General features: G+C 36.0%; 1 protein-coding gene across 6 annotated transcripts in view; it reads left to right on the top strand.

Annotated features, from left to right (window-relative positions):
• Positions 1-27,364, top strand: part of AFG1L (AFG1 like ATPase) — a 192,708-nt gene that overhangs the window by 140,935 nt on the left and 24,409 nt on the right. For 3 of the 6 annotated variants that reach the window (XM_043890452.1, XM_043890449.1, XM_043890453.1), the window contains exons 9-11: positions 2,659-2,745; positions 7,148-7,218; positions 7,475-7,575. In XM_043890452.1, coding sequence (XP_043746387.1) covers positions 2,659-2,745; positions 7,148-7,218; positions 7,475-7,575 — 259 coding nt within the window. Of the gene's footprint in view, positions 1-2,658; positions 2,746-7,147; positions 7,219-7,474; positions 7,576-24,123; positions 24,538-27,364 lie in introns of all 6 variants that reach the window. The other 3 variants (XM_043890450.1, XM_043890454.1, XR_006338446.1) reach the window with 2 other exon arrangements.

Genomic DNA, 27,364 nt, shown 5'->3' with positions numbered 1-27,364 from the left:
ACTGTATTTGGGGGTAGGACCTTTAAGGAGGTAATTAATTACATGAGGTCATATGCGTGAAACCCTCATCTCATAGGACTGGTGCCTCTATAAGAAGAGGAAGAGACACCAGAGGAAAGACGATGTGAGGACATAGCAATGAGATGGCCATGTGCAAGCCAAGATGAACTTGAAAAGCAATGAAACCTGACCACAATTTGATCTTAAGACTTCCATCCTCCAGAACTGTGATAAAATACATTTTGTTGCTTAAGCCACCAGTCTGTGGTATTCTTTTGTGGCAGCCCGAGCAGACTAATATACTCATCAACAGTAGAATAATAAATTGTGGTGTTTTAATGCAATAGAATATTACCATACAGAAAAAAAAACTACTACATATCGATAAGGATGAATCTCACATAATATTGAGTAAACAAAACCAGACACTTGCTATTAAAGGAAATGAGTTTATATGAAGCAATATATATCCTAATACCCAAGTTGAAAATGATTCAGGACACACTGTCATTGATTTGATCAATATCAGTGCAAAACGAAAGACATTTTCCTGTGCCTGGAATATTTATTAACCACAAAAGGTCAGGACTATCAGATTTGGTAATTAATACTATGTGTTTTAAAAAGCCTTTAAAAATAATGAATATAAAAAATTTAAAAAATGATGACTCACATATTAAATTTCTGATGTATTTAAATTTTAAAATACTTTTGGTTTTTTTGTTGGTTTTTTTGTTTTGTTTTGTTTTTAATATTGGGATTCATCTTTATTTATTTTTTTTCCCAATTATTTTTATTAGTTGGAGGCTAATTACTTTATAGTATTGTAGTGGTTTTTGCCATACATTGACATGAATTAGCCATGGATTTACATGTAAATTTTAAAATACTTTTGTTTAGCATTTATTTTGTATAAATATTTCCTTCTGATGTTTTCTACTATCATAAATCTTTATCAGGTAAAGATCATTTTTATACTATTGAAATATATAATCTTGTCATAGTATATAGACTTATACTAGTGATAAGCCTTGAATTTATTATTATTATGGAGTTTTTTGGGTTGAAAACTGCTGAAACTTTTAGTATAATCCTATAATAGAAAAATGATTCATTGTTTATTATTATGGACACTCATTATTTGAGGATACATAAAGTATTGTGATAAATACAGAGTTACTTAGGATTTTGGAAATTTTCCAGATTGATATCTTTTGGCAATTTAGAAACACTTTTTCTGAAATTCCCCCTGACTTTCCAGTGCTATAATTAACAGCTACTCTCCTCTGGTTCTTCATGCTTTAAGGACTGTCGATTTTCTGTTGGGATTTTAGTTGCCCTGAGCAGTACTGATTTTATTGTCTTTAGTCTGAAAGCTATAAAAATGAGTAGCATGCCAGTCCCCCTTCTCCCAAGGGTGGGCTTCTTCTAGAATCTACCTGCTTCTGTTCACTTTCCAGTGCCTTCAGTTTACCTATCCTTGTACCTTGTGCAGTGTTTACAGCCATCATCATCAGGAGAGTCAGTCAGGGCAGAGCTTCATCCTCCAAGCAGTATAACTCTTCTCTCTGTTCTGATAGAGCACACCTTCCACTATCTTCCTGAGAAGACTGCATATTTTTGAGGGCTCATCTGTCCAAAAGTGTCCTTATTTGATTTGATTAATAATTTGGGCATGAATAATTTGACAATAATTTGACATAATAATTTGAATATTCCTTTCAAAACTTCTAGGCACTATACCATTATCTTCACATTTCCATTATTGCTGTTGTGAGGTTTGATGTGAAAGTTTCTTGATCTTTTATGTTTGACCTGTTTTTCCCTTTGAAATTTTTTAGGATATTTTTTCTTTATTCCTACTTTCCTGAAACTTGATGATAATGTGCCTTAGAATGTTTTTTTCCTCCCTTCTTTGTGCTTGGTAGTCATTGGATTCTTTCAACTTAGAAAATCATGTCCTTCAGTTCTAGAAAATTTAATTTTCTTTTTTCTTTGATAATTTGATTCTTCATTCCCCCTACCACTCCAGACTTTAGAATGACTCCCGGTTAGATATTGATCCTTCTGGATTTATCTTCTAATTTTTTGTTTTCTATTTTATTTTCCATCTTTTTTCTGTTTCTGCTATATTTTCTGAAAGATTACTTCAACCGTTTCCCTTAAATTTCTCTTTTTTTAGCTTTTTATTTTGTATTGGGATATAGCCAATTAACAAATGTTCTGATAGTTTCAGGTGACCATTTCCCTAAATTTCTTATTTAGCATTCATTATTCAGAGCTCTTCTTAGGCCCTAATTGTCCTTTTGGTTTGTAGCATTTATGCAATGCAATGTGCCTATATGAAAGGCATATTAGAATATAACTTTCCCCTTTTGGTCTCTGTATTTTTTTCTTCCTTTCCTCCAAGATCCTTTTCTCTATTTCTTTATGTGATCTTTTTCTTTTATCCTAGAGGATTTCCTTAAATGCCTAGAAATGCTTTTGTTGTCTGTTCACCTTAAGAATGAAGCTGATTAGAAGTTTGTGTGCTTAGATGGGGTTTTATTGATTGGTGGACTTAACTAGAGGGTAATAAGGTAGCAGGTCAGGTTTTCCATTGAAGAACCCCCAAATGTCAGTATCAGCAGGTCTTTTTTTTTTTTTTTGGCTATTCAGTTTCCTCCAGAAAGTTGTCTCCAGTCTTTCTGTCTACTTCTTGGGATGGAAGCTTCCTGGACTGGTAGGGTTCTGGATGCTGAAGAGGTAAGGACTGTTGGTTTCGTTGTTTACTTTGGAGAATTGCAGTTCAGTGTCTTTCAACCTTTCTTAGTGTTAAAACTGTCCCAGACAGTAAATGTACCGGTTTCAGCTGGAGTGGAAGTGTTACAGACGTCTGGCTGTCCAGGTGAAAAGAGGGACTCTCAGGAACTGCCTTTGTGTTATTTTCAGATAATTCTCTTGTTTCTAGCCTGACCCGCACCTGTATCTTTGAATATATCCAGTACTGCCAAACCTTTGGTGGTGGTGGTAGTGGCCGGGGGGTGGGGTGGGGGAGGCTGTTGTGAGAAATGAATTGCTTCATCTCGGCTCACCTCCTACCTTCTGATTTCTTAGTCTACTAAGGTCCTGATCATCGAAAGCAATGCCAGTCTTTCCTTCTTCCAGTCCTCCCTTATCTTTCCTCGTGATATTCTTAGAATCACTTTCCCTCATCCCTTGTTTTGGGGGGAGTAAATCACCCTCTTCTCTCCTAAAGGGAAGGGCAGGAAAAGGCTCTTATCACAAATACGAGACACAAAAGCCAGCGATTCCTGATCTTCTTTCCCCTCCTTCTAAAGACACTATGATGTGGGGAATAGAGGGGATGGTAGAGGTGCATGATATTTGCAATAGGACTGGTTATTCTCGTGATTTAACCACAGGGGCAAGAGCCTGAATCCAGTTATTGGTGGCTTATTGGTGGTTCTTTCTAGCAATTTGGGGGTACTTAGCACTTCTACCCATCAACTTTGAGCCTTAATTACAATTCCAGGACAAGAGGGTAAAGTTGCATATAATGACCTATTGTATAAGTGGATCCAGATGTACTTCAAATTCCCCATTGTTGGACATTTAGGTTCTTTGCACTTTAAAAAGAATTTATGTATTTATTTTTGGTTAGGCTAGGTCTCCCTTACTGTGTGTGGGCTTTCTTTAGTTGTGATGAGTGGAGGCTACTCTTTGCGGTGTCAGGCTTCTCACTTTGATGGCTTCTCTTGTTGTGGAGCAAAGGCTCTGGGCTCAGGGGCTTCGGTAGTTGCAGCGCATGGGTTCAGTAGTTTTGGCTGCTGGGCTCTAGAGCGCGGGCTCAGTAGCTGTGATGCATGGGCTTAGCTGCTCCCCGGCATGTGGAATCTTTCTGGACCGAGGGTCCAGCTCTTGTCCCTGTGCTGGTAGGTGGACTGTTACCCACTGTACCGCCAGGGAAGCCCTCTTTTACGCTTTCTGTGATGCTAGCAGTGTCACAGTGAACAGCCTTACAGTCACTAACCGTTGTTATTTACACGTGAGATTCCTATGAGTGGAACAGTGGGGTGATACGATATGCATGTTTTTAATGCTTTTATTACATATTATCTGGTTGCCTTGAACTCTTGTACCAATTTTACATTCTCTGGTGCATGAGAAGGTTCTTTTTCCCCTTATCTATGCTTGTTCCAGCTATTTTATCTTTTTCCTTCTCTCTGCCAGTTTGGATAAAAGAATGGTCTCTCATGATTTTACATTGCATTTTTATCACTAGTAAGAATGAACCACTTTACATATGTGTTTTGCCCACTGAGCTATTTTTTTTAATGCCATTTGCCTGTTCAGGTCCTTTGACAGTTTTTCTATTGGAGTATTCAATTTTTTATATGTTAGAGCTTTTAATATATTGAAAATATTAAATGTATGCCGTAAATGTTGCCACTGTGTTTCCCAGTTTGATGTGCCTATATATTTTATTTATAATACTTTCCATTATACAAAAAATTTAAAATTTTATGTATTCAGATCTTAGATAAAATGACCTATTTCTCGGAGTTTCATTTTTCTCTTTAATAAAAGTGTGGTGATAATAATACATGCTACATGGCAAGTGGGGATGGTATAGGTAAACTCATTGCTGCATTATAGCTGTTCAACAAATGATAGCTTTTTTTATTCCATGTGTGACACATTGAAAATGTTCAGAATCATCCAAATTTTTTACTAGAATTAAAAAACATACTCAGGATGTTTAAACCAGATATATATGAACATGAATGTTAAGTAAAACTATCTTTTAGGCTGATAGAGACAGGTAAACTTTAATTTCTCTTGTTACTTGTCTAATTTTTATTCTTAAAATAATTGATGAGCTCTGACTGATGCATCCTCTTAAGTAAGAAAATCTGAAGTCTGAATGGAAGGTGAGAAGACTAGTGTTTTCTTGTAAGTTATTGTTAAGGAATTATGTATATATTCATTTCTGATAATGACTTCTTTCATTGCATGTTTACTTATTATCAATATAGATACATCTGATAAAACCAAAACCACACACTAGCTCGTCCTGCTGTTAAACAATATGAAGATAAGGTTTCTATCATCCAGAAAGTCAGCAGAACTTATTCCCCGAGGTCAAGTGCAAGTTGGCCTTCGGTGGATAGCAGTCTGTTCAGTTGTGAGCTTACATAAACTGCTTTTATAAATGTTATTTTTAGACTAATTTATAATAATAAAAATTTTTATTTTAGGTGTTGTAACTTCTGAGCAATCTTTTATGATAATATAATGGATTTCTTATACAATGCTGTTATAATAAAAATAATTTTGTCATTTCACATATAATTTTACTATAAATAAAATCACTTACAGTAATTTCATAGATGTGGCCTAACTAAAGTCTAGTGAGCCATATTTTAATATTATAGTATATTTGAGCATAGAATTAAAAAAATCACCACTGAGGAAGTTTATAAGAAATTGTTTACCAAGTATGCTTTTAGGAACATAACTATCTTCCATTTTGGTTATTTTTCCAAATTCATTTTTCCCTCTTTATTGGGTAACATGCCTAACATAAGGACAGGGTAACTTTCTGAAAGCCAGCAGATGTCCTGGGTTGTCGACATTGCTCTCTTCTTTATATATCCTGTAAAATATGTCTCCCTTCTCCATCAGTTGTGTGTGTATACGCCACTATTGCAAGGTGGAGATGATTCCAAATGAATCCCTGTGAATGATGTTGGCACAGCCATCTAAACATACATGTGCTTGGTGTGGGCACTGACATTTATGTTGGTTTGTAGGATTTCTTTGTACCTTCAGAATTATTCTCTCTATAATCACTCTTTCTGTAGTGTCATTGTATTCCTTAATACAGCTCTATTCAATTATCATACAAGGCTTTATATAAGTCAAATAGCATTCCCCTGCAGAGCTAACCATTGCAAATGATATTTTAAAGATCCTTGAGGTGGAGTGGTTACTACTTGAAATGTGACAGTTCTAAACTCTTCACAGTGACTGTGCGCTTTGTTGCATTTTAAAGACATTTACTGTAGAACATTTGAAGAATTAGGTGCTTGTGTGTTAAATGTCTGCCACCTGACAATTATCTCAAGGAAGAAATTATTTTGGTTTAGTTTAAGCTTAATGTAAAGAAAAAATAATTTATGAGTTTTCAATAAGACTTTATTAAGACAGATTCCAGAACTGAGTTTAATTGCTTCCACACCTAGATAAGAGTGATTTGTGTGTCAAAATTAAGCATATTGGCAAGTCATCCTGTGTAAGTTTGTACATAGAGTTGAAATAAACTTATATTTTCACTTGAAGTTTTTTTTAACAGCATTTATTTCTTCTGCCAGTTATTTTAGTTTATTGACTGTTAATTTATCAACCCTTCTTTTAAAAAAAAGTGAGAGGAAAAAAGGCCATAGTATTATCACATTTGTATATGTGGGTTTCCTAAACCATATGGTGATTCCTAATTAGAATACAAAGGATTCTTTGAGGAGACTAACTTCATAGTATCTGCAATGGTGGGCATCACAGAAGAAGAGAGTTTTCTTGGCTTTCCAACAAGGACATTTTTGAGAGAAACTGTGTGGTCTGTAATTGTCCTTGTATTCGAAGTCTGATAAAGTTATTGATGTGCAGATTAAGTTGGTATTTTGAAGCAGGTAATTTAATTCTGGATGTTTGATCCTCTCAGTCAGTGGTTTGACTTGATTTTTTTAAAAGGCAGCTTCAATATTTAATTTCACATGTACCCTCTCAGTAGAGATTTCAAAGGATACTTTGCTGGATCCTTGACTGCCTTGTCTATTTGTTCTTGTTTTGCATGCAAGAGAGAGCCAGAAGTCTTTCTTCTCATTGTGTACACATAGTATTAATGGATTTACTCTGCCTGTATCGTCTCATTACTGGAAACAGCCAGAAGCACAGAAGTCTTTCAGTGTATGCAAATAAGGCAGAATCATCTACCTGAGAGTTAATATTCTCTGCTTTTAAGTGTATTCTAAATCTAATGTTTGTATTTAGAGCATAACATCCTGTTCTTTTTTTTATAGGCAAAAAGCTAAGCAGGCTCAGGCAGCTGTTTGATGTTGGCTTCAAGTGTTATTAATTTCATATTCTATTATTCTTTTCACTGTAGCACAAGTGAAGCTGATGTGGAGGCTGTCATGGATAAGTTGTTTGATGAGCTGGCTCAGAAACAAAATGATTGTACGTAAGTTAATTTCTCTTGAAAGAGAATACATTTAGAACACAATGCCCAATCTCCACTGACCAATTAATAAGTTCCATTGCTGTATATGGGTTGATGCCACGCTCAAGTGGCAGTCATTGTATCAGCATTTTGTCTAATTTATGTGTTGAATCATGTGCTATTATTCATCAAGCTATGCATTTCCTATCTGTAAGAGATGAATTTTATAGTAATTATCCAGACAAGATTGAGTCTTTGTTCATGTTCCCATAGTAACTAGACCAAGGATTCTAAAAGTGCAAGGCAGAGAGCTGCGGCTGAATAAAGCCTGTGGAACCGTTGCCGACTGCACATTTGAAGAGCTGTGTGAGAGAGTGAGTATCCAGACACGTTCAGACTCAGTGGCCTTTTCACATGTTAAAGTACTTCATATTTTCCTCTGTGCCTGTTTCAAATTTTAAAATACAGTTTACCAAGTCAGAACTGGTTTATTAGTCTCATTAAGAGAAATACTCATCTGTTTATGCCTATATGCTTTTTATAGATATTGGCACAAAATTTACACTTAGAAGGGCTCTAACACAAAATTAGAAATACAGAGAGTGCTGTCAACTATTGCTGGAAGCAAAACTAAGATGGGCTTTAGGCATATTGTGTAAAAGTCAAACGTAAGAAAAATTTTTTTTAAAAAAGAGGTGAGGTTAGTATGTGGGGAAAGGAAGATGATGTAATACTACCATGATCCAGGAAGTATGATGTAAAAGAGTTTCCATTCCTTGTTCTCATGGATCCTCTTTTATTGTTACAATATCTGACCTATTTGGTCAGGTTAAGGAAAGTGAATTTTTATAGCCGTGACATCTGTACTATATAACAGTATGTCCAACAGAGAAAAAATTATATACATACATTTTCATATAAATGAGAGAGACATTGATTACAGATTAATTATAGATATGAATTCTTTCTTTTAAAAGCTCTGGGAATTCTCAGTACTCAATGAGTATTTAGTTGACTATAAATCTTAAGAAAAACAAAGTCAATTAAATATAACTTTAAGCATAATACCTTGTTGTCATGTATAATTTATCATTCCAACTGGTCTCTCTGATTTATCTTGACTTTTAGGTAGCTAAAGAGGAATTATTTTTTAGGGAGAAGAGAAAATATTTTTTATACTTGCTAGCCATTTTATGACTACTTTTCTTAAAAACTAGTAACTTCATTACTTCTAAATTTGTAATTTTCAACCCAGAGAGATGAATCCAATTTATAGATGTTATCATAGTAATAAAACACTTCAAGACCCATAATGACTAGGATGAATTAGAATCCTTGGACAGGTTGGTAATGTCAGTGTCTGGTTATGAAAGTCATTCTGGGTGATATGGATCCTTCATACTTCTATTGGATTAATCTCATCAAGGTCCTAATAACCTAGTATCTTTAGGCATAATTTTATTAGGGCTTCCATTTAAGTTTTGCTTACTTTGCTCGAGAAATAAACTTGAGAAAAATCATATATGTCTGAGAAGCTTATCCTACTTCCAAGGGGACCTAGTGAGGAAAGGGAAGGACAGATCAATTGTGTCTTGGGGTAGTAGGGCAAAGGTAGGTCCCTTAGAGCAACTACTGAGTTTTTAATCTCTTTTTTTTCTATGTGCTCATTATTTCAGAATACTTAGTAGCAGGAAAAAGTCACTAATCAGAGACTAAAATCTTCATAGTCTGCTGTATGGGGGATGTGAGGAAGAAGAGTGATTGGAACATTACCTTGAAAAATTAAGATACATAAAAATAATTATTTTTATCTTATTTGACAAAAATATGGATTATAATAGCAACTAAGAACTAAATTCCTAAAATAAACAGTGAACAAATTGCTATTTATTTTTTGGCATACCTTTCTTGACAAAATTTTAGGATGATAAAGTAGTATATCTATGTTTCATAATTTGGTTGTTTGAGTACGTGGAAAGCCCTGTTTTAATTCATGAATATTTCAGATTTCAGTTACTTTCTTTTAAAGTTCTTATGGTGTCATTGTCCTTGTTGAGTTTTTTCTTCTTCAAGTTGGCTAGATCTTCATTTGTCAGTGACTTAGCTTGAATACGTTTGCTTTATATCTGTATTGTAATTCTGGGATACTTACTACATCAGACTGGATGACTGACATTGAATATTGACATGATAGGTTGGATTAAGCTAGTATTAAGCTGTGATGCAAGTTTAGGAAGGATTATATTTTTTAATTGAAGTATAACTGACCTACTAACATATTAGTTTCCGGTGTACAACATAGTGATTTCAATATTTTTATACATTGCAAAATGACCTCCACAGTAAGTCTAGTTAACACCTATTACCTTATATAGTTAAAAAAAATTTTTTTCTTGTGATGAGAATTTTTAAGATCTACTAGCAACTTTCAAATATGCAATATAATATTATTAATTATAATTCTCATGCTATACATTATATCCCTATGACTTATTTATTTTATAACTGAAAGTTTGTACCTTTTGACCTCTTTCACCCATTTCTCCCACTTCCCAAGCCCCATCCCTCTCACCACCAATCTGCTGTCTGTAGGTATAAGCTTGTTTCCTTGTTTTGTTTTTGTATTTTTAGATTCCACATATAAGTGAGATCATGCAGTATTTGTCTTTCTCTCTCTGACTTACTTCACTTAGCATAATATCCCTCAAGGTCAATCCATGTTGTTGCAAATGGCAAGATTCCATTCTTTTTTATGGCCGAATAATATTTCAGTATATAGGTATACCACATTTCTTTCATTCATTGACTGGCACTTAGATTGTTTCCATGTCTAGACTATTGTAAATAATGCTGCAGTGATTATGTGGTGCATATTAAAATTTCAAGTTTCAAGTCTTTATTTTCTTCAGATAAATACTGAGAAGTAGAATTGCTGGTTTTTTGAGGAACCTCCATAATGTTTTCAATAGTGTTTGCGCCAATTTACATTCCCACCAATAGTGTTCAGGGCTCCTTTTTCTCTACACCCTCACCAACACTTACATCTTGTCTTTTTTATGCTAGCCGTTCCAGCTGATATAAGGTGATGTCTCACTGTGGATTTGAGTTGTATTTCCCTGAGGATTAGTGACGTAACACATCTCATGTATCTGATGGCCATCTATATTTTCTTTGGAAAAATATGTTTAGATCATCTGCCCATCTTAAAATTGGATTTTATTTATTTATTTATTTTTTGCTATTGGATGAGTTCTTCATATATTTTGGATATTAACCCCTTATCAGATGTATGATTTGCAAATTTTCTTCCATTCAATAGGTTGCCTTTTCATTTTGCTGATGGTTTCCTTTACTGTGCAGAAGTTTTTTAGTCTGATGTATTCCCACTTTATTTTTGATTTTGTTGCTTTTGGTTTTGGTGCTAGATTTAAAAAACATCACCAAGGCCTAGGTTAAGGAGCTTACTGCCCATGTTTTTTGCTAAGAGTTTTATGGTTTCAGGTGTTATCTTCAATTTTTCAATCCATTTTGGATTAATTTTTGTGTATGGGGTAAGATAGTGATCAGGTTTCATTCTTTTGCATGTGGCTGTCCACTTTTCACACCATTTAATGAAGAGACTGTCCTTTCCCTATTTTATGTTCTTGGCTCCTTTGTCATTAATTAATTGACCATATACATGGATTTATTTCTGGTTCTCTGTTCTGTTCCATTAATCTATGTACCTGGTTTCATACAAATATTATACTGTTTTGGTTATTATGGCATTGTAATATAGTTTGAATTGAGGAGCATGATGCCTATAGCCTACAGAAATTCTCAAGATTTCTTTGGGTATTCAGGCTCTTCTTTGGATAAATTTTTTGATTGTTTGTTCTGTTTTTATGAAAAATACCATTGGAATTTTGATAGGGATTGCATTGGCTCTACAGATTGCTTTGGGTAGTGTGGACATTTTAACAATATTAATTCTTCTGATCCATAAGCATGGACTACCCTTTCATTTATTTATATCTTCTTTAATTTCTTTCATTAATCTCTTATAGTTTTCAGCAAATAGGTCTTTCCTCTTTTTAGCTAAATTTATTCTCAAGTATTTTATTCTTTTTGATGCAATTGTAAATCAGATTGTTTTCTTAATTTCTGTTTCTGATAGTTTGTTATTAATACATAGAAACATAACACATTTTTGTATATGATTTTGTATCCCATGACTTTGCTGAATTCTTTTTATTAGTTCTAACAGTTTTTTGGTGGAGTCTTTAGAGTGTTCTATATATGGCATGTCATCTGCAAACAGTGACAGTTTTATTTCTTCCCTTTCAATTTGGATGCCTTTTACTTCTTTTTCTTGCTTAATTGCTCTGGCTAGAACTTGCAGTACTATGTTGAATGAAAGTTCTTTGTCTTGTTCTTGATCTAAGAGGAAAAACTTTTAACTTTTTGCCATCGAGTCTGATGTTAGCTATGGGCTTAGTATATATGACCTTTACTATAATGAGACACATTACCTCTGTATCCACTTTGTTGAAAATTTTTATCATAAATGAATGTTGAATTTTGTTCAAATGCTTTTACTGAATCTCTTGAGATCATTAAATAATTTATATCCTTCATTTTGTTAATTTAGTGTGTCCAAATTGACTACTTTGCACATGTTGAACCATCCTTGCATAACTGGAATAAATCCCAATCCCATTTTAATATTGTGTGATCCTTTTAATGTATTGTTGAACTTGGTTTGCTAGTATTTTGTTCAAGATTTTTGCATCTATGTTCATCAGGGATATGCATGCTCAGTTGTGTCTGATTTTTTGTGACCACATGGACTGTAGCCCACCAAGTCTCTCTGTCTGTGTGATTATCCTGGCAAGAATACTGGAATGGGTTGGCATTTCCTCCTCTAGGGGATCTTCCCAACCCAGGGATCGAACCTGTGTCTCCTGCATTGCAGGCAGATTCTTCACCACCCAGTCACCTGGGAAGCCATCAGGGGTATTGGCCTGTAATTTTCTTTTCTTATGACATCCTTGTCTGGTTTTGGTATCAGGATAATGCCAGCCTTGTTAAATGAATTTTGAAGTGTTACCTCTTGTATTGTTTAGAAAAGCTTGGGAAGTATTGGTATTAATTCTTCTTTGAATGCTTCATAGAATTCACCAGTGAAACTGTCTGGTTTTTGATTTTGGGAGGTTTTTGATTTTTGATTCAATTTCACTGCTAAATTTGCTATATTTTTTTCATGATTGAGTCTTGGTACATTGTGTGCTTCTAGAAATTTATCCATTTCTTCTAGGTTGTCAAACTTGTTGGTGTATAATTGTTCATAAGAGTCTCTTTTTAATTTAATTTTTAAATTGAAGGATAATTGGTTTACAATGTTGTGCCAATCTCTGCTATACAGTAAAGTGACTCAAACACATGTAGATATTCCTTTTAAAAAAATATTCTTTTCCATTGTGTTTTATCACAGGATATTGAATGTAGTTCCCTATGCTATATAGTAGGACCTTGTTATTTATCCACCTTATCTATGGTGGTTTACGTCTGCTAATCCCACACTCTCAGTCCTCCCCGTCCCTCCCCCCCTCCCTCTTGGAAACCACAAGTCTGTTCTTTGTGTCTGTGAGTCTGTTTCTGTTTTGTGGATATGTTTATTTGTGCCATATTTTAGATTCCACATATAAATAATATCATATGGTATTTGTCTTTCTCTTTCTGACTTACTTCACTTAGTGTGATAATCTCTGGTTGTATCCATATTGCTGCACATGGCATTATTTTCCTGTTTTTTATGGTTGAGTAGTATTTCATTATCTATAGGGACCACATCTTCTTTATCCATTCATCAGCCAGACATTTAGGTTGTCTCCATGTTTTGGTTATTGTAAACAATACTGCTGTGTACACATAATAGTCTCTTTGATCCCTTGTATTTCTGTGGTATCAATTGTAATGTCTCCTCTTTAATTTCTGATTTTATTTATTTAAGTCCTCTCTTTTTCTCTTGGTGAATCTAGCTGCAGGTTTGTGAATTTTATGTTTTGAAAGAACCAGTTCCCAGTTTTATCCATCTTTTCTATTGTCTTTATAGGCTCTATTTTATTTCCATGCTGATCTTTGTTATTTCATGAAGGGGTACACTTTAAAGTTTGTTTGTTTGTTAGTATTTTCTTGGTATGATGATTTTGTATTTCTTTGCAACCCTTAAAACTACGTCAGTTCAGATATTGAATACTTTGCAGGAAGAGGACTCCTGTACCCCTCCCAGCTCCAAGCACAGTTTCTCAGATCGGGAATTCTGCAAGTTAACATCTGGTCTTTTGGTACCTGTGGGATTCCCATTCTCTGCAAATCAACACTATCCTGCCCAGAGAAACAGTCTCAATTAGCAGACACTTTAGTACCTTCATAGTAATAGTAGCAAACATTACCATGTACAGGCATCATTCTAAGTACTTTATATGTATTAATTAATTTAATACTTACAATAGGTAGGTACTATTATCCCAATTTATAGGTGGAGAATTTGGGGCACCAAGATATTAAGTTACTTTCCCAAGGTCACATAGCTAGTCAGTAGCAGAGCCCAAGACTTGAACTCCTTGGTAGTCTAGGAGTCAGATTCTGTGCTCTTAATCTCTACAGTATATCTGAAATACTGTTCTGGAAAAATTCTACATCAAATCTTTAATATAATTCCAGTTCTACCATGAAGTACAATCAGGTACTTTGTGAATTGCCACATCTGAGCTAAAACTTAAGCCCTATCTAAAGCATGAAACTGGCTGGGGAGCAGATAGCCTCCAGTCTGAGAGACACGCCTCTCTGTTAGAACCTTGGTGTGGAACTGTCCAACTCACATACCTTGGCATGTCCCCTGGGAATGGGCCCAGCTACTGATCTCTCCATCCTCCTAAAGGCAACCTTGGGCCTGTGCCTTCAGGGTAGGGACCTCAAGCCTTAGGCAGCCTCATTCCTTTACTCCTTAGTAAAAAATATCATTTTTTTCCTCCCAATCATGATATGAAAAAAGTTGGGAAGCCTTGCCTTGGAGAACTGTGGGAAGGGAAAAGAGAATATGTTTGAATCATCTTTGTTCCCTGTCACTCCCTCCACATTAGAGCTGTGGTAAAGGAAAGTGGAGCAAACTCATTTCTTCAGACATGACATGAACTTTAGGATTTTCTTTCCTTTCCTTGACATAGTTACTTGGCTTAATCACAGGGTAATGGAGAAGTTAGAAATATCATTAGTTAAGTCAGTGGCTTTTGAAGTGTGGTTCTTAGAAGTCTACGGGCTGGAGACACTTTAAGAGGTTCTGGAGGTCAAAACTCTCTATAATACTAGGATACTATTTGCCTTTTCCATTGTGGTGACATTTGCAGTAATAGTGCAAAAGCAATGGTGGATAAAACTGCCGGTGCTTTAGCATGAATCAAGGCAATGGCACCAATCAATGTTATATTCTTCATTGCCCATGTACTTACAGTTCCACTCTAAAACGTCCTTGAAGAAGCAGTAAAAATGATTAATATTGTTAAATCTCAACTGTTGAGAACATGTCTTTTTAATATTCATTGTCATGAAGGAAGAATATATAAAGTTCTTCTGCTGTATTCCAAATATGAGGGTTGTCTTTAGTAAAAGCATTTGTGCAGTTGTTTGATTTGTTAGCTAAACTACCTACTTTTTTCATGGAACACCATTTTCACTTGGAAGGATAAGTGACAGACTATGGTTATTCAGGTTTGGCAGACATTTTCTCACAGTGTTTAACAGACATTTTCTTGAAAATGAATAAAGTAAAAAGTTCACTTCTTTCACTTGAAGAAAGCAATTACCAGTATTTGTTGCCAATGATAAAATTTGAGCAAACAAGTGAAAAGTAGAATTTTGGAGAACTTGTTGCTGCCACCATGAGTTTGGTATCTCTTCTCAGTTCTTAAGTATTTTTTTTCCCTGATAAGATTTATGGTGATATTAACAAAGTTCTGGTATTGTATAATTAAAGAAGATATCCATAACTCTTTGAATGAATATTTTCTAGTAACCAATGTACACTCTTACAGAATCATGTATGATGAAGGTCCATTTAAAATGGAAGAAAGATTAATGGATTTTAATATAACAGAATTTTAAAACTGTGCTAATATTGTTTCATATTCTACACTACAACTATCATTTTAAAAATTACTTCTTGTCAAATTTAAAAAAAATTTAAAATAGACTTGTTTTTTAGAACAGTTTTAAACTTACAGAAAAATTGAGAAGGTAGTCCAGAGAGTTTCCATATACTCCCAAATCCATCTTCCCCTGTTATTAACATCATACATTTCTATGGTATATTTGTTGTCATTAATGAGCCAATATTGATATTATTATTATTTTATCTATTTATTCATTTATTATTTAGCTGCATCGAGTCTCAGTTGCACGGTACACAGTCTCGGTAGTTATGTGGCTTGGGCTTAGTTGTCCTGTGGCATGTGGGATCTTAGTTTCCTGACTGGGAATCACCCCTGCATCTCCTGCATTGGAAGGCCAGTTCTTAACCATTGGACCACCAGGGAAGTCCTATATTATACTGTTAACTAAAGTCCATATATTATTCAGATTTCCTTAGTTTTTACCCAGTATTCATTTTCTGTTCTAGGATCCCATCCAGGGCACCACATTACCTTTAGTCATCATGCCTCCTTAGATTCCTCTTGGTTGTAACAGTTTTTCAGATTTTCCTTGTTTTTGATGGCCTTGACAATTTTGAGGTCAGTTATTTTGTAGAATGTCCGTCAATTGAGATTTGTCTGGTGTTTTCTCCTATCTTGACTGGAAATGTGGACTTCAGGAGGAAGACCACAGAGGTCAAGTGTTATTTTCATCAGATCATATCAAAGGTACATATTATTAACATGACTTACCACTGTTGATATTAACCTTGATCACACTTGTCTGATGTAGTGTTTGTTGGGCTTTTCCACAATAAAGTTACCTTTTTCTTCCTTTTTCCACAGTGAGCTCTTTGGAAGGAAGTTCTTATTGAGTTTTCTTATAGCAGCAAAGAAGAAAATCCACATTTATCTAATAAAGCTATTAAAATACTTTTCCCTTTTCTACTACATATTTGTGTGAGGCTAGATTTTCTTCAACCAACCTAAGGTTGGTTCAACCAAAGCAACATGTCACAGTAGTTTGACTATAGAAGCAGGTATGAGAATTCCACTATCTTCTATCATGCCAGGCATTAAAAAAATGTGCAAAAAGTATAAAACAATGCTATTCCTCTTACAAAATTATTTTCATTTTAGAAAATATAATTATTTTCACAAAAGTGTTATTTCTGTTATTTTTGTAGGTTGAATATAAGTTCTGTCATTGCTATTTTTTTCTATCATTGCTATTTTAAATAAATTAATAAATATTCTAGAGTTTTCTCAGTTTTCATTTCTAATACAGTAAATATTGGGAGAAATAACCCACATAAGCAAAAGCTTATGGGTTCTTCAATAAAGAGTGTTAGGGAGTCCTGAAACCAAAAAGTTTGGGAACTACTTTCTTTAGAGTTAAATTTCTGTGAACCTAAAATGAAAGTACCCTCTATTCAAAGAAAGGAAACCAAAACTGAATTCTAAAGGCTTAATGAGTGAACTGACTATACCTAAATTTTCCTTATTGAGAAACGTAATTTTTACACCTGCAGAAAATTGTTTCCTCAACTGATAACTGTGCTCACAAGTAACTGTTTGCAAGAGTAGTTTGTTATTTGTGTCTTAAAAATAATGACAGGTGGCCAGGTGTGTTTGCAAAAAGTCTGAGCAGAAAAATATATCAGTTGATGCATATGCATGGGTGTATACATTGTTCACTGTGAACTTTTTGTTCATTAGCTTTCTTCTTTGGTATTCAAGGAATGGAGATCCATCAGATATGTGTTTTGCTTTTCAGCTGTCTATTAGTCTTGATTATATCATATTAATTTGTATATTGTTAGACTTAACAAACTGTATCAAACAGAATCTCTTGGGAAGTGTTGCTAAAAGAGGTTTCCCTTCTCATTCTTTGTTCTGTTTCTATTTCATTTGCTGTATTCCAAATGAAACCACTGAATAGGGACTACTTCTGGTTTGTGTACCTGGTACACTGTCTAAATACTAAAGGATGAATAGCTTTTATCTCCACTGTTTGGCCAAGAGTCAAGGCTGATGGTGTTTGGATGCCAGTGGTGGTGATTAGCATCAGGGAATAAGGGCATTAATCACCAGAGCTGAGGCAGCCCAAGAATCTCCTTGGCTGTTTACCTTCCTGGCAGCAAAACCATTCTGGTAACATGGCTGATCCATGTGTGTCTGTTCCCCAGATATTCTGACCTCTGTCCGAATAAGGCAGACTACCACCCTGGCTAAAAGCATAGGGAACAGGGAGGGCAGAAGTGAGATTCCAAAGAGCTGAGTAGAGAATGGGTCAAATTATTGTAGGGAGGAAGGTAAATCCAATGTCAAAAATGAGTCTTAGGTCTTTCTGTCCTTTATGTTTCTCTGACCTCATTCCCAGTTGACCTTTTAGGTAAAAAGTCATAGTCTTGGTGTTGAAAGTCACCTTGAAAACCATCTTATCTAACCATTTATCTAATCCTGAATTCTCCCTACAAACCCTTGCTTGCCTTGCTGTGCCAGTTTGAGGGGTGCAATTAAATGTGTGAGAAGGAATTTAGGACATATGCAGTAAGATGGTAAGTTTCAACATACATACCTGGACCCAACTGTTTCATATTGGCCCTCCGGATTATGAGGAAAGTTTTTGGAATAAAACATCATAATTGACCCATACCATAATTTGATTTAAAAAGTTAAGGTATATACTAGTAACTTTTAACCTGAATCTACATAATTATCCTGAAATTTTAAAAATGAAAGAATAAGAATTTGCTATAAGGTTGGAAGTTAGACTGAAAGATCAGTTTTTACTAATTGTTGATGATAATTGGTCTTTTCCAGGGGAATAACTATATATTGGGTTAAAAGTTATGTTGTGTGTGTATGTGTTTACTATTTTAAAGGAAAAAAGACTTTAAGAAAATGCCCATTTAAAAGGGGCTAGATTAGAAATTAGAAAACTATGGCCACTTAGAATAATTGTGATCATTTTCATGATATAAATGGAGGTAAAAATAATCTGAAGGACTGGAGAAAAACTGGGTGGAGAGAGCACCTTTTCCTAGTTTCTTCACATGGGAAGTTTTCACACAGACACATTGTGAGACTAAGTAGTCTTGCTCAGCTTCTGTTCCTAGACTGGAGTAAGAACATCTCCTTAGCTGATGCAGCAAATATAACAACAAAAAATTTAAGCTCTTCAGGCCATGGACTTCTCAGACACAGCTGCTTGAAACCTCTCTTAGGGAGAAAATTTGCTTTTATTTTCTTGAATTATATTTATGTCATGTTGCTAACTTAAATAATTTAAAATGTATTCAGTCTCTGTAACTGGAGAGAAGTTGCTTCAGGATTCCCAGGGGGTCTCAAGGGAAGAGGAAGTGTGCTAAGAACTGTATACCTTCAACATGTCCTTTGTTTTCCTTAGAAATAAAATTATTTTGAGACTCAGATCTAGTAGTAGATGCAACTCCTCATATTCCTCTCAAAATCACTTCTACTCTAGGAAAGCCTGGCAAACTAGTACTTAATACTTGCTTTGGTCTTTGGAAGGAGTGTGTCTACTGTTCAGACAATGCTTAAGAAGTGTGAATTAAAAATTTAAAGAGGTTATTAACTTTGTAAAACGAGAATTTAAAGTACATGGGCTCACTTGGCTTTTAATAATGCATGTATCATAGCCATAAGTAATAGTTGGGAATAGTTCCCTAAACAGAAGACCTGTGTAATGAAATGATGGGTAAAGGGTTGGGAAAATCTAGGCCAATCAATTAACATGACTATAAAACACTTTAAAAGTACTTGTTTGATTTTTTAAAAGAGCTCTAACACTGGTGGTTTTCCTAATGCCAACCTCCAATTGGCTTGATTATTTTTTTTTAACAAAAAATTGTTTAACCAAGTGTTCCTTTGATTTGTAATTTTAAAGTTTTTCTGTTTCTCATTGTAAAGTACGTGGTTTGATATATTTCATAGTACCTTCACCTAGATTGGCTCAGTTAACTCAAAATTAGTAATTACTTCCTACATTGCTAATTAAAATATTCAGTAAGGTACATCTCACTAGACATATTATTACTTTGAGATGTAAATATTTTATAGAAAGACGTAGGAGAATTATTAGAATATACTGTTTTGTTTCTTAAAATAACTTGTGAAGATAAAATTTTGAGAAAAAACTAGAAGTGAGGGATAGTATTATGAAATCACGAGATTTCCACATATTTTAGGGTATCAAGTAGAAAAAGAGCCCAATGTGAGAGCTGTGAGTTCAGTTTTATTTGGGGAGTTCCTGAGGACTATAGCCTGGAGACAGCCTCTCAGATAGCTCTGAGGGACTGCTCCGAAGAGGTAAGGGCTAGGTCAATACATATGTGATTTTGGCTAAGAGGATATGTGCAATTAAGCATACACCAAGGTTGCTGTTAGTCTCGAGGAGCAGATGCCTCTGTTAATGATTTTCATGCTTTTCTAAGTATGAGAAGATGCAAGAAATTCGGTTCATAAAATTTTTTCCCAAAAATATCTATCTGAAGGCCTGTTCTGCCAGTTTTCCCAGAGCACAGAGTGCTTCCTTCCTGATCTCCACCCTGGACTCCTTTCAGAGCATGTTCAAGTCAGCAACTGCCGTGGCTAGTGACTTCATTCTTACAGAACCAGAACAACACTATTTGTTGTCAAGGATCAAGTACTACTTAACTCTATTATTAATCAAAAAGCATATGTTTTATAAGGTTTCCCTCCCAAGTTTCCTACAATGATTCAGTGGTCAGCAACTATTTTTTAAGTGGCCTCCATATCAATATGCCACTGTGTTATGAGGAATATAAAAGGAGTGGAAGGAGTTTCTTTCATAGAGTTTACAATTTAATAAGGGAAATAACATGAATCAAATACCAAACAATGCAGCAGAGTGGAAAGAGGCCTAGCTGAATCAAGAAATATGAATCCCAGTTGTTACTCAGATACTATGTAGCTGAGTGGCCTTAGGTCACTTAATCTTTCTGGGTGCAAGTACTGTACCTCATCTGTAAAATGCATGATGTGATCAGCTAATTTCTTTCACTCTTTTCAGCTATAACAGTCTATTTTAAAGAACTGTGCTCTTTAAATACATATTATGAGTACATCAGGAGGTCAGGATGATAAGAATTAGGAAGGCTCTGAGGAAACATGAGATTTAAGGAGAAAAGTGATCTTGACCGTGAAAGACAAGTAGAATTCGGATGAGCAGACTGAAAATGATCTGAAGGCAAGCAACAATGTTACAGGAGGAAGAGAAGATACTTGCCTAATGAGAGCAGAGTGCCATGTTGGAGAGAAAAGGGAAGTAAGAATGAAAATCCCAGACAGATTGGCCATAAAATCAGGCAGAGGAGCATAGACTTCTTACTGTGATTCACAGAGAGTCATCTGCAGAGGTTTTGAGCAGAATATGGTACATAAAACAATGTTTTAGGAAAACTAATGGGGCAGTAAACTCTAGAAAAGGTTATAACTTTCACCAGCATGTTCTAGTGGATAGGCAAATAGTATCTCCTCTTGAGAATGTTATCCTTTCAGGAAGGAAACTTGCTAAATAAATAAGCCAACATGCTAGTTATTGGAGTAATCTTTAAAGCAGGGTAGCAGAGAGAGTCCTACCCATTTTATATTAATATTTTTGGCCCTTTCCCCAAGTCATTCAATAGATATTCACTGAATACAGTAGTCCCCCTATATCTGTGGGGGATATGTTCCAATCCTGAAACGTATTGGATACTTGCAATTAAGAGTGGGTGGGTGCCTGAAACCGTGAATACTATATATACAATTGTTTTTCCTACACATACATATCTATGGTAAAATTTAATTTATATAAATTAGGCATAGTAAGACAATAACAACAGTAACTAATAATAAAATAGGTTAATTATCCACCAGGTTGCAAAAGAGTCAGACACAACTTAGTAACTAAACAACAACAACTATGATAAAAGTTTTAAGAATATGGTCTCTCTCTCAAAGTATCTTACTATAGAAATATAATGCCTTTTCCATCTTAACTAGGTACTTGTCATGCACTATGGCTGTAACTTTTATAGTTTAAGATGCAGCAGCAAAGTTAGCATGAAATTCTTTTTCCTTCACAGTTTCCCAAGGAGATGATTCATTCTTACCGTAGATTTTAGCAACCTCAGCATAAAATTTTTTTTCATTCCTTATTCAGTCGGGAACTTTTACGTTTTCACTTAAAGGAAGCACCTTATGGTTTCTCTTTAGTATATCTGAATTACCAACATCACTACTTTTGGACTTTGGGGCCATTATTAAGTAAAATAAGGGTTACTTCAGCATAAGCACTGGGATATCCAGAGAGTTGATCTGATACTTGAGATGGCTATTAAGTGACTACTGGGCGGGATACCCCTGACCAAGGTGAGATTCACATTCTGAACTGGATGGTGCAAGATTTCATCACACTACACAGAACAATGTGCAGTTTAAAGACTTATGAATTGTTTATTTATGGAATTTTCCATTTAATGTTTTCAGACCAGGGTTCACCACAGTTGCCTGAAAATGTGAAAAGTGAAACCTACTGTACTGAATGGAAAGCTGACATAGTTCTAGGTGCGGTAGGTAGGTGAATAAGAGTCGGTCACCACTTAGTTTAGAGGAGAAAATATGAGGAGAATATAAAGTGTGAGGCAGATAATAATTGGTACCATAGGGCCTGTACGACCAGACTCCTGTAGGTGGTCAGAGTGGGACTGAGCACGAAGGCTGCAGGGTTGGAGACGCTGCTGGTGCAGGAGAGGACAGGGAGGGCCTGAGGGGTGGCTGTCCGGTTGTTCCTAGGGATGAGGGATCATGAGGGCAACTTTTGTGATCTTTTCCTCCTCTGAGGTTTTATGCTCCTATGAAAAACACAGAGGTAGAAAATTTCAGAGTATATTTAGAGATTTGAAGACCCCAGAGGGTCCTCCTTCCACTAATAACAGAGTATCTCCTGTCTGACCAACCCACCTATAGATCACAATTGTCACTCTGGACAAAATCTAAAAAATAATTATCTGGAAGGCATTATTGAGCACCAAAAGCAGGGAGAAGGTGGAGCACTATCCACACATGGAGAAAATATTGACTCTGATGAATTCTTATTTTTATAGTTTGGTTTTTTTTTGCCTGAGAGCAGATCACAGTTGACTTTTTATGGGCTATCTAAAAATAGATGGAAATCTACAGTATTCCTAACTTGAGGAATCAGGGGAGAGTGACCATAGCAGCTGGAGAATAAGAGGAGAAATTATGGAAATGAGAGAAAGAGTCCAACATTCTTCATATAAACTCTGCCTAGGTCTTGGGTTAAACTATATATGTGCAACTAAGGCTAAAAAAAAAAATTGAACAGAGATTTTTAGTCACTGCCCATCACAGAGGAGACAGAGTTTGGAGTTTGAGACTAGCCAGATTAATTATTTGCTCAGATAGCAACAACAACAAAACCAATATACTTTGGTGGAATATAAAAGAATCTCAAGTCTCTGCAACATATCATCCACAATATCCAGAATATAATAAAAAAATTACTAGATGTGTCTAGACATAGGTAAATCTGACCCATTTTAAAAGAGAAAAAGGTAATCAACAGAAACTGAACCTGAAATGACACAGATGTTAGGATTATAGGCAAAGATTTTGAAGTAGCTTTTATATTTATACTCAGCAATATGAAAGAGATATATACTGGTATTGAATGAACAAAAAGGAAATCATAACAGAGAAATTGAAACTATAAAAAAAGAACTAAATGAAAGTTCTAAGACTTCTGGAAATTAGAAATTCTAGACTAAAAAAATTTTAAGTTCACCGTATGTACTTAACACTAGATTGTACACTTAAAGATAGATCAATGGAAGTTTTAAAAATTATTTATTATTTTTGGCTGTGCTGGGTCTTTGCTGCTGTGCTTGGGCTTTCTGTAGTTGCGGGGAGCAGGGGCTTCTCTCTAGCTGCAGTGCACGGGCTTCCATTGAGGTGGCGTCTCTTGTAGAGCACAGGCTCCACACAGGTTTTAGGGAGTGAGCTTCAGGCACGTGGGCTTGTTTACCCCTCAGCATATAAAATCTTCAGGGACCAGGGACTGAACTCGTGTCCTCTGCATTGGCAGGTGGATTCTTGACCACTGGACCATGAGGGAGGTCTGGAGATGAAGAGAAATTATGCCATCTGAAACAGAAAGATTTTTTAAAACAAAGCCTCATGACTTCAACTATATCAAAAGGTTTTGACTCATATGTCATTGGAATCCCAGAAGGAAAAAGGAGAGAGAGTAGGGCAGAAAATTTTTTTTGAACAATGGCTGAAATTTAGTAAAAGATGTAATTTTACAGATTCTTGAAGCTCAAAAAACTTTGAGATAGCAGATACAAAGAAAATCACTCCTAGGCACATCATGGTCAAACTGTTGAAAACCAAAGATAAAGAAAATTTCAAAGCAGCTAGAGGAACAAGGATTTAATTAAGGACCAACTTCTCATTGAAAGCGATGGAAACCTGAAAACTGTACAACATCTTTAAAGTGCTGAAAGGAAAAAACTGATGATTCAGAATTCTCTATCTAGAGAATTTAAGAGTCTTGGCTGGAACTTATGTGTGGGAGAGTGATGTGCACTCAGGCAGGATAGAAGGGTTGAAGTCAGTGTAAAGGGGCTTGCGTTATCAGCTAGTCGAGTTTGGATGAGAACCTTCTTCAGCATAAAGCAAACCAGTCCTTATTTTTTTTAGCAGATCTGTGTGGGATAATCTGGCAAAGACACACAGGATTGGCTCTGCTGCTACCACATGTGGAGCCTTGTATGCATTAGATAAAGCTGCCCTTGAGGATGGACATGGACCAAGTGAACAGTCATGCCATTATGTGGAAAAAGGTGTGCCCTTTCCTCTTGATGGATGCTTCCCCTCATCAAGGTGCATGGCTTAGCAAACAGAGCGTGGACTGGATTTCAGCTCCTAGTTGCCCCATCACCCAGAGACATAAACCAAATTTTCACAATAGATTGAAAGAACAGATGAATATGAGAGAGATCTGTGGGATTGGATACAGAAAGATCTCAGGTCCAAGGTGAGTCACTGAGAGCTCTGACATTTTCAGTTTGGATGACCAGAGGAACAGCAGGACCCTTAACAGAAATCCCAGAGGTAAGAGAAGGGCTGTTACAAATGATTGGAAGTCTAGTATGGAAGTTATACACCTGGAAGATATTTATAGGGGTGTTTTAATTTGGAGCCTCAAGGGGTCAATGAAATCACCTGAACTGACAGAAAATGGAAGAGATGTAGGGGTGGGTTTGGAAAATACATGATCAAGAGTCAGTTGAAGGAAACAGAGAAAGGTACTAGCATAGATGAATCAAAGGCTCAGTAGGAACAATAGTATTTCCCACCCTTTTAAAGAATTTTTAAACGTGGAAGTAACTTACTAGATGGTAGCATCTTGGGATTTGGATATTGCTTTGTAGAAGGTCTTAATAGACTATAACTAGTACCTCATCTTAATCTAATTTTACAGCTTTCAGCTTTAATGTATGTAGAAACTCTGTAAACAGCAAATTATTATACACATTTACATGAAGATATAAAAATTATCTTGCATACCTTTTGGTATTATCAGTTTCTTCCCTGAACTTTCTACATTTCTCTGTCATGTCCTAATGCAAATCCAAATTTTTAAATATTCACTTCATTCTGGACTGCTGCGGCCTCTACAATACATTTTCTAATCTTCTTCACTGCTTTATTAAGGCCAGTGATGGTTTGCTTTTGTCAAGCTGCTTCTTCCTTCACCAAATTCCATGTAATTTCACATTTATGAAATAGATTTCTACTTTCCTACACCGGACAATTTTCTTTTCCATTGAAAAACCCACCTTCTCTAAGAATACCGCTCTCTACATTTAGTACTATGTAAGTGATGTGGACTGCAAGGAGATCCAACCAGTCCATCCTAAAGGGGATCAGTCCTGGGTGTTCATTGGAGGGACTGATGCTGAAGCTGAAACTCCAGTACTTTGGCCACCTCATGTGAAGAGTTGACTCACTGGAAAAGACCCTGATGCTGGGAGGGATTGGGGGCAGGAGGAGAAGGGGACGACAGAGGATGAGGTGGCTGGATGGCATCACCGACTCGATGGATGTGGGTTTGAGTAAACTCCAGGAGTTGGTGATGGACAGGGAGGCCTGGCGTGCTGTGATTCATGGGGTTGCAAAGAGTCGGACATGACTGAGCGACTGAACTGAAATGAGGGGGTTCAGTGCATACTTATTAACTAACAAAACTAAGGGGCACTGCTGTTTATTCTTTAGGGCTTCCCTGGTGGCTCAGACGGTTTACCGTCTGAATCCAGACCTGGGTCCGATTCCTGGGTTGGGAAGATCCCCTGGAGAAGGAAATGGCTATCCACTTCAGTATTCTTGCCTGAGAAGCCCCATGGACAGAGGAGCCTGGTGGGCTATAGTCCATGGGGTCTAAAGAGAGTCGTACATGAATGAGCGACAGAGCACAAGCACATGCTGTTTATTATCCGAAGTTCTTGCTGACATTTTATTTCCCTGTTTCTCTTTTATTTCCTTTTTAAAAGCAAAATAAGTAACAAAATAAGCGTTAAAAAGAAATAGAAAAAGTTAATTTTGGTATGTATTTATTTATATCTTACTTGATTCCAAGAAGTATTTTGTGTGTATGTGTACATATATGTATACACAGACACCCACTTACACACACAAATAGAATTAAATAGACTTAAAAAAAATTAGAGCAAAGAGAAAATACAGACTAGTAAAGTTGAAAGACAGGAAAAGTTAGTATCTATCAGTTCATGTCAGAAACTTCTATGAAGTTCTTAAAATGGAATGATTGAATCAACACTCACTCTCCCTTCAGCCAAAGAGGGGAAAGGATATTCAGTTAAGTTAGAAGATAGAAGCAAGTTAGTCCTTCAGAAGAAGTGAAGACGGGGCTTACCTGGTAGCTCAGCTGGTAAGGAATCCACCTGCAATTCAGGAGACGCTGGTTTGATTCCTGGGTCAGGAAGATCCCCTGGAGAAGGGACAGGCTGCCCAGAGAAGAGATAGGCTACCCATGCCAGTATCCTTGGGCTCAGACGGCAAAGAATCCGCCTGCAATGTGGGAGACCTGGGTTCGATCCCTGGGTTGGGAAGATCCCCTGGAGGAGGGCATAGCAATCTACTCCACTATTCTTGCCCGGAGAATCCCCATGGACAGAGGAGCCTGGCGGGCCTCAGTTCATGGGGTCGCAGAAAGTCAGTGAGCGACAAAGCGCAGCACAGCATGTGGCCCTTCACAGAGGGACATCTGAAAGGTGCCAGTGGACGTTTTCTCAGCAACACTCCTGCCACTAGTGTAGGTTTGTATTGTGCAGATTCTTATATATAAGCTGGGGGCATAATCACAAATTACAATTCAATTAAACTAGTGCCATAGAGATTTTAAAAAAGGTACTTTACAACTAAGCTTTTCTCTTTATTATTTGATTTGATCTAGAGAAATAGTTTTCAATGTTGAGTGGATACACTAACTTTCAAGCCTTTCACGAATGTTGTATCTTTTTTAGAAACTTGGGGAGTAGATAATTCAAAGTTTTCTTTTTGAAAGGAAGATGGAGTGAAGAATTCTATTGGTTTTAATCAGTTTCAAAGATTTGGCCCTTTGTGTAACCAGCAGTACAAGGGGCATATAACCTTGCTCTGTTTCACATTTTAATATCCTGAGAATGTAAAGTTAGCATTTTTCACTGAATATTTCCATGATTTGAAAAGCAGAAGAGTACAAGAGAAAATAACCCTTTGATATCTACGTTTCTTGCTCTGCTTAGGCTTTTCTAATATTCACCTCTAAGAGGATTCAGTTTCTTCCCAATGAATGCTCACAAAGCAAAATAAAGCCTCTTCGTTTGTTAGACTTTAACACAGTTCAGAAGCCATCATTCTCAAATTTAAAACACTTTCT

This window comes from Cervus elaphus, chromosome 28 (genome assembly GCF_910594005.1).
Source record: "Cervus elaphus chromosome 28, mCerEla1.1, whole genome shotgun sequence".
Classification (NCBI taxonomy): Eukaryota; Metazoa; Chordata; class Mammalia; order Artiodactyla; family Cervidae; genus Cervus; species Cervus elaphus.
Note: the sequence above shows the minus strand (reverse complement) of the source record. Positions and strands in the feature narration are given on the sequence as shown.